Source organism: Sphaeramia orbicularis, chromosome 4, assembly GCF_902148855.1.
Source record: "Sphaeramia orbicularis chromosome 4, fSphaOr1.1, whole genome shotgun sequence".
Taxonomy (NCBI): domain Eukaryota; kingdom Metazoa; phylum Chordata; class Actinopteri; order Kurtiformes; family Apogonidae; genus Sphaeramia; species Sphaeramia orbicularis.
The window spans coordinates 33,652,394-33,660,464 of record NC_043960.1 but is presented as its reverse complement, the minus strand read 5'-3'; the positions used below and the strand labels follow the sequence as shown (position 1 = coordinate 33,660,464).

The following is an 8,071-nucleotide window of genomic DNA, read 5'->3' as shown; positions in this document are numbered from 1 at the left end:
TCATTGGACCCCAGACTGGAGAACTCAGTGGTGAACCCCATTCCCCCTAAGCTCAGTTCTCAAGCATAAATGGTTTGGGATTCAATTGTAAAACCCCAAATTTTCTGGATAACCATAACCAAACGTTACGATCAACTATTTGCAGACATGTTAAAAGCACATGGATGGGTTGCAGGATATCATTCAAAATCTTTTTTTTTTTCCACTTGCACCTTGTTTTTTTTCCGTAGTTTACATAATGAGCAACAGTTGTATCTAAAATTTCACCAGAATACTTGTACAAGATATAGCAACCATCTAAAAAAAGAGAGAAAAAAAATCATAATCATTTGCATTGTTTATTTTCATTATGTTCATCACGCATCCATGAAGCTCACATGCATTCTGCGTCTCACACACACAGATTTAACATGTACAATATGAAAGTAAACTGGGGCATATGGCAGGTGCAGTAAATCAATGTTCCTACTATTACTTTTCTATAAATGTTCATTAACGGTGTCATCATAGTGACTAGACACACTAATAAGAGATGATTCCTTTTTAATTCTAATCTATAAAATAGATGAGCTGTGACCAAACATATATGCTATGGTTTAAGCTCATTTACAAATTCATCTAGTTGTAAATACACAGTTTTTCTGTAGTAAATTGTCTTCCATGTGAATTTGAGGCAAACAAGGTATCGAAATAGAGAAATATACCACGCACTTATTGCTGAGAATGGTTTAAATATATTGTATTCAAAATATTGTTTTTAAATTTTGATGCAAAAACAGCATTACAGTGTGAATTTTGATTCATTTCCAGTTTTGAATAAAAGGTTATAGTAGGTAAACAGTTATATTTATTTAGCCGTCTGAAAAACCAAAAGTGCTGTGCAATGAGAAGGACAAATAAATGTATCAACACATTAGGATAATAAATACTTAAAAAAATAAAACACATCAAATGCATAAATATATTGACAAAAATAAAACAAGACATGTGTAACTTAACATGTGGACAAAATGTATTTTTATACGTAAGTAAAATTACAAATTAAATTATTTAAGTAAAAGGACGCAATAAGGTGTAGGGAATCAGGAAGGCGATGCAGAAGCATTATTATTCTGTATATAATATGGAAGTGTGTTAAAATGGTCTTCCAAGTGGAATGCTTTAGGTTATAGAAGAATACTAGGTTATACTGGGTTACACTTGTTTAGTTTGTGCAGCGAGTGTCACTGTTCACGGTCTATACTGTAGTAGTTATACACCTAACACCGTCAGAAATACCACAGCTTTTAAGGAGTTTGTTCCCAAATTACTAAAAAAAAAAAAAAAAGCAAAGAATCACATTTGGTAGGGTTGCACATACATATTGAGATATTTGTTTCTTAGACGTCTGTTTCATTCTAGTTCAACAGAAGTGAATACAGTTTCATTTGTGGATTAAAAATGTATTCAACTGACTTTCCAAAGATACAACTTCAGGAAGAAAACCAAAACCACCCGTCTAGCTAAATATTGGATTATTTTTTAGTTATCTTATCCTTTAAGGTCACGTTCCACTGTGTAAACTCAGCTTTAATACCATAATATCAGTAAAATCAGAGATAAAGAAAGGGGTTGTTGCAACTTGATACAAATTTCTGTCAATTCACAAAACACATTTGGCATAGAAAAGATAAAAATACAAATGGAGGGGTTTAATGTGGCTGTGTATCCACATTTACTGACAATAAAATTAAAAATACAGACATACCACAAACCATAAAACACTGTTTCCAGTGGCGTGATTTAAGAAACATCCTTACACCTATGATGAAACGCTCACACAGTGTGACACTACCGACTGTCACTTAGACACTTGCAGCCATTTGCCATCAAAACACTTGATTCCTGATTGATGCTTTCCTTGACCTCCATGGGAAGTGAGTCAAATAGATGGTCCTCTACCATCAGGCAGCTTCTGCGCAGAAGGCTGCACTGACCGAGCTGAGGCGGCAGACGATCCAGACAGTTTCCTTTCAGTTCCAAATGTGTGAGCTGTGATAGATGGCCGATCTTCTCAGGAATGGAGGAGATACAGTTGTGGCTGAGGCATAATGTCCGTAGTTTGGCGCATTTGAACAGTTGCTTGGGAACTACTTCGACTTTGTTGCCTGTGATGGCAAAGTGTTGGAGGTTCTGCAGAAAGCCCACCTCCAGTGGTATGACCACTATTGAGTTATGGCTCACATCAAGGTACCGCAGCTTGAGGAGGGTAAACAGAGGAGCTGGCAGAGACTCAAGTTTGTTGTGAGACAGGTAGAGCGACTCGAGGTTTTTGACGTGGCTGATGGATAATGGAATAGAGATGATCTTGTTGTGCCAGAGTTTGAGACAAGTCAGTCTTTTCAGGTGTTGAAAACTGATGACCTCTTCAATGGTGCGGATGTTGTTGGATTTTAGATCAAGTTCCTGAAGGTTGTTCAAACTGAAGATAGCATGAGGGATTCGCTCCAGCTCACAATTATGAAGCTCCAAGTCAGCAAGGTTCATCATCTTCTTCAAACTGTTCAGCACTAAGAGTTTAGTGCCATCATTATGAACAACCAACTTGATCAGATGTGGAGAAAGGTCGGTTATGTTTGTTGGGATCTTTGTGAGGTTGCTCTTTAGATGTAGGATTTTTAAGTGTCTGAGATCCCGGAGAGACTCGAGTCCGATCATTTTATTATTTTCAGAGTTCAAGTTTCCAACCAGGTAAAGTTCTCTTAAACTTTTCAACAAGTACACCCAGCTAGGAATCTCAGCAACGTCCGTGAATTTGACATGAAGGCACCGGAGGTGATCACGAAGGAAAATGAAAGCAGTCTGCTCAACTTTGGCAGGACAGTGGTAGAAGTGCAACTCCTGGAGGTTTATCATTTGTGAAATCTTTGCTGTTATTCTGGCCTCTGGGATTAGTTCTAGTTTCAGGACCTCCAGATCTGTGAGATCAAACACAGCATCTGGTACTCCAGAGAGCATAAAAAGATGAAGTTCTAGCTTTTCTTGAGGATTGCGCGTCACATGTTGCCTCAGCTTCTCAAAGGTCCACTCATGGTTTAGGCTGATCTCCCGGAGTTTATTTTCACTCACTTCTGAGAGAAAAACACCAAACCGCTTAGAATACAACTGATCGTACTGATCGACCATGTGAAGGAGAAACGCAAAGTCATTCTTAACATCAGGAATGTCACTGAAGCTGCTCTCCTCTCTGACTTTTTCAAAGGAATATTCCTTGAGCGGTCGGCGAAAAAGCCAGAAGAGTGTGTAAATACAGATGATACCATAAACACATATGAGAGCAATGTAACTAACGAGAAGCTTCTTCAGCATGAAGGCCATGTTATGTGTACACTGGAACTTAGCATATCCAGTCAGATGCTTTATTTCAGGCTCGCACACATGGTCGAAATCTATGGATGCAACAAAGGTCATGGTGTAACACAGGATCAGAATGAACTTGACTGTTTTGATGACGGTCTGAATGGCGTAGAGTTTGTAAATCAAGTCGCTGTCTTCAACATGGGCACGGAATTTCCTGACTTTTTCAAACAGGGCCTTTGCTTGCTCACCATCTTTCTTGTCCAGTATAGTCATCGATGGAATTTCACTCACCAGCTTTTCAGCAGAAAACGTGACCCCGGATTTAGTCAAGACCGGAGCGGACTGGTTGGGGCTTCCCTCCTCGCTGCTTGTGGACAGATGTTTGAGGAGGGACGAGGCGCCGGCCAGCCTCTGCTTGTTCTCCTCCGAGTCTTCACACGCTGTCTCAGAAAGAGCTTTAGTAGTCCATGGAGATTCAAAACATTTTCCAAGTATTGAAACAAAATGTTCTATTTTGGAGCTGGTCTTTGGGTACTTGAACCAGAAGTTGCTACTGACCATTAATACAATAGTGTGGATTAGAGCGAGGTATGGGAAATATTTGGAATACCAAGGGAGAGCAACATGGTAGCACATCTGGTTGACAAAAACATACTGCTGAAAGTCCAACTTGGTTCTGACACCAGTGGGATGCGGTTGTCCAAAAGTAGGCGACTGTGTGAAGGTAAGTGTGGGTGCTATGGTTCCAGCCGGCCTTTTCGCCATTAAGGGAGCAGCCTGCTCCCCCATGGCACTTTCTCTGTTCCATAAACCATCGGCTGCCTCTGTTGGTTGGGGTCTGATGAATCCCCCAGGGTCCTCTGGAGTTTGCTCCAAAACTGGAAGACAAACTACTTGGTCTTTAGTCAGCTGCATTGTTCCAGCAAATATGGCCAACATCAGCATAACAATGCCAAGGTAGTCCATGAAGACATCCCACCATGGTTTCAGTATTCGATAAGTCGGCTGGACTTCATTCAGAGAGGCGACTTCTGTAAGGGTGAACATTCCTGCAACAGAGAATGTGATTCAATGTCATTGTAAAAATTTACAAAATTGCACCAAAGAATGTGTTGAAACATATTATCCAGTAGATTGACACAACTTTTACAGTATGTGGACACATCACATAGGACTTCCCATTCTTGTTGATTACAATAATAAAACATTCAGTTTTTATCATGTAAATCAATTATTATCATAATAAATGTCAAACCAATATTACTTTAACCCTAAAGGCTGATTTTTCCTCCTGAGTCAGAGTCACAGTCACAATGTGACAAGATTTCAGAACTTAAGAGGTGGAAAAACATTAATGTTGAGTAAAATTAACTTATTTTGTACGAGTAGAGGACGGTGTAAACAAATTAATCCAAAAAACAAAACCAAACATTTACTGTAATTATATCTACCAGCCCAGAAAACTATATTAACATCTTTCATTTAACTGAATTCAATGTATCCCGATGCTTTTGTCCTTATAGTGTATATCCATCCATACTTTTTTATTTGAGGCAGCAGAAAAATGTTTCTTTTATTTTCTAAATAAAAACTAAAATCTAAATGTAGTCTAAGCTCAGAAACACTACATGCCAGTGCAAAGAGAGACAAGTATCATTCATCTTCTGCCTCTGCCTGTGTTATTTTGTGTATGTTTTACCTATTCTATGTACTGTCTGTTTTATCTTATATATTATTGTCTTTCAAGTCATTTTAAACTATTACTTAACATCACTGCAAATGAGGATTAGCCTTTAAGTTAATATTATTATTTAAATAAATAAATAAAATAAAATAAAATGTAAATCATAAAAAATATTAGTATTTAATATATTACCCAGATATGCGCTAACCCTTTTGTTATCATATTCAAGCTAAATTGTACTTTTATATCATTAAGTTTCACAAAATCATCATACATTTTGGGGATATTTATACCAATAAGCTGTACAAGAGAAGAAAAAAAAAGCTACTTTACTTCAAGCCGGGATATACTAACTTATGATTGTTCTACTAATAGTAATTATATTAAACTTAAAAATTGAATTAAAGTATGATATTAAACCATGTTTTTTTTTAATGCAACATAACATCCATCTACAACTTTAGAACTGAAGAACAAAACAATTTTCCATCATGTAGTATTTTTTATTTCGTAACGCTGTTGTGTTACTTTAGATGCATGTTTCTTTTCTCTTGGCCACTTTCTGTATTTACCAGTGACTGATGACCACCTGAACTCACACCTGGTTTAAAAAAAAAAAAAAAAAAGATCCCTGACTTTACTAGTTGATTAAGGACATACTGATGGTAACCATGCACAATGGATTTGGGGATACTGGGAAAGATTTACTGGTTCTACTGTCTTCCAATTTTAGGCAAGGCCATATTTCGTAGGTATATTTGGAGGAGGCATGCGGCAGGACAGCCTTGTCAGATTGTTGAGGATTTATAGAGGACACTGGCCTTGAACTGGGACACGGTGAAGTTATCTATGAAGACAGTGCGTGCCATTTGTAACACAAGAACAGTAATCTATGCATCACATTGCGTTGCCTTTACTTTCCCTCTGCAGTTTGCTCTTCTCAGCAGCTCATATGGAACCCAGTGACATGAGTTTATATGCATGTTCTACTTCACCATGTATGCCCACAGTGGTTTAGTGAAATCTTGGCATATTGACTGTAAACACTGTTTGTGTTTGTGTCAAACTCAGCCTATATGCAGTCTGAGTAGGTTGGTTTATAAAAGACGCGCAAAGTGAGGATAATATGCGTCTGTGCCTCTGCGTCTACATCCTATTGTGTGTTTAATGCATGAAGGTCAATATTTTCAGTGAGGCTGCATAACAGGCTGAGACCGGCTACAGCAGAGGGGTGGGGGGGTGCAAAGAGGTGGCCCTGATGTCCGTGAAGCCTTTAAACGCAGCACTAAATCCCGGGTCCACTGAAGGAAAACCAGCACCTGCCACAGTTTGATCCAAACCGGGGTTATTTTCCCAGTCTGCAGCCTCTGTTTGGCTTTACCAGGCTATGTAGCGTGCTAACATTCCGATCGCTACGGTTTTCCTTGCAGATTTAGTCCAAACCCAGCCCGTGCATGAGGACCGTGGGACGCGTAAATACGCACCTTCAGGAGGTCCGGTCCGGTTATGTGGATGTCAGAACCGAGCAGCGCCTCTGTCTACATGCCATGGTGCAGAGCAGTGATGTAGCCGTTCATTCTTCAGTCATCAGTTGGGCTGTGGGCCTTACAGACCAGGATGTAAGCGGCTTAGCGGACCACCCTCCCCCTCCCCTTCCCTCCCTCTCCCTCCCTCCCTCAGCCTCACATGGTCAGGTCCTCCATCTCTGACAGAGACACAGCACCAGCTGCTGGAGGGGGCGCACATCATGCACTGTCATTCTGATGGGATGTTTTTGGAGGATTAAAGCTGTTTTCTTATGCTCGTACCCAGTCAGTCTATTTTTACATGATGTGCGTGCAAAAGCCAGTGGGTTCACATCAGTTGCATCTTGTTATAATTTTATTTGCAGGTCAAATTTCCTTAAGAGATAGCAAACAATCCATCCCCATAACCATAAGGAACTCTTTGTCTTCTAACATGATCACTCTGCACTTATGCTTCTTTTAAACATATCATTTCCTGCATCTTAGTGAATTTTATTAACGAAAATGTGCCTCCAGTTTATGGTGAAAATGTCTTGTTTTTTTCTCTTGAGCACTGGATTGAATTATTAACTCTGTAAAGCCTGAACCATTAAATCACTGTCAGAAAATTCCAGTTCTTTGAAACTGGAGCCATTATTGGACCTTCTGAATAACCCCCCCAAAAAAACAAACAAACAAAAAAATCAAATATATATTTCCATGTATGAGTTTCCATTTTGTATCATATTTGATACATTGGGTCTCAGTGCTCAAATATTATTTTTGAACAAATAAAAACATAATATAACACAAATATATCTAACAAATTGGTAATTCATTTTCTCAAAATTGGCAAAGTTCTGCCTCCTTCCTCATTAATGGCAATCCTGTAGTGTAGAGGTGTCCAAACCTGGTCCTCGAGGGCCCGTATCCTGCATGTTTTAGATATTTCCCTCTTCCAGCACACCTGGTTCAATTAATGATCAGCTCATCATCATGTTCTGCAGAAGCCTGATAACAATGGAATGGCGTCCAGGTGTGATGGAAGAAGGAAATATCTAAAACATGCAGGATACCGGCCCTTGAGGACCAGGTTTGGACACCCCTGCTGTAGTGTCATTGGAAAGGCCTCTGGTCAATGAATTGCTCCCCCCTGGTGGATTATCTGTGTACTGCATGTATCTAATTGTATACATCAGGTTTTTCAAGAAAAAAAAAATATCACACTGATCATGTAGAGGGCTTCAAAACTCATGTATCAAGTATGATACATTTGGTGTTAAAGGGTTAAGAGTGGTTTAAACCAGCTCTAAGTGTCATGAGCTAACTTTTGTTATGATGTGGTGCTATATAAAGAAAATTTGATTGATTGATTGATTGATTGATTTGTGTCCTCTGTAGGGGACTAGAGTTTTGCAGCTTTACCTTTAAAAACAAATGTGCTGTCCACTGCAAAGGACATTCCATACAATTTTTTAAAAAATCTATCTGAAAAAAAACAAAACAACAAAAAACAACACTGTGCTGTTTCCAATGAAGGCAA

At 39.0% G+C, this 8,071-nt stretch overlaps 1 protein-coding gene across 1 annotated transcript; it reads right to left on the bottom strand.

Annotated features, from left to right (window-relative positions):
* Positions 1-319: 319 nt before the first annotated feature.
* lrrc8db (leucine rich repeat containing 8 VRAC subunit Db) lies at positions 320-6,661 on the bottom strand. The gene is made up of 2 exons (XM_030132205.1): positions 6,508-6,661; positions 320-4,388 (listed from the first exon to the last, which is right to left on the bottom strand). The coding sequence occupies exon 2, from the start codon at positions 4,384-4,386 to the stop codon at positions 1,831-1,833; it is 2,556 nt and encodes an 851-aa protein (XP_029988065.1). The 5' UTR covers positions 4,387-4,388; positions 6,508-6,661; the 3' UTR covers positions 320-1,830.
* Positions 6,662-8,071: the final 1,410 nt, after the last annotated feature.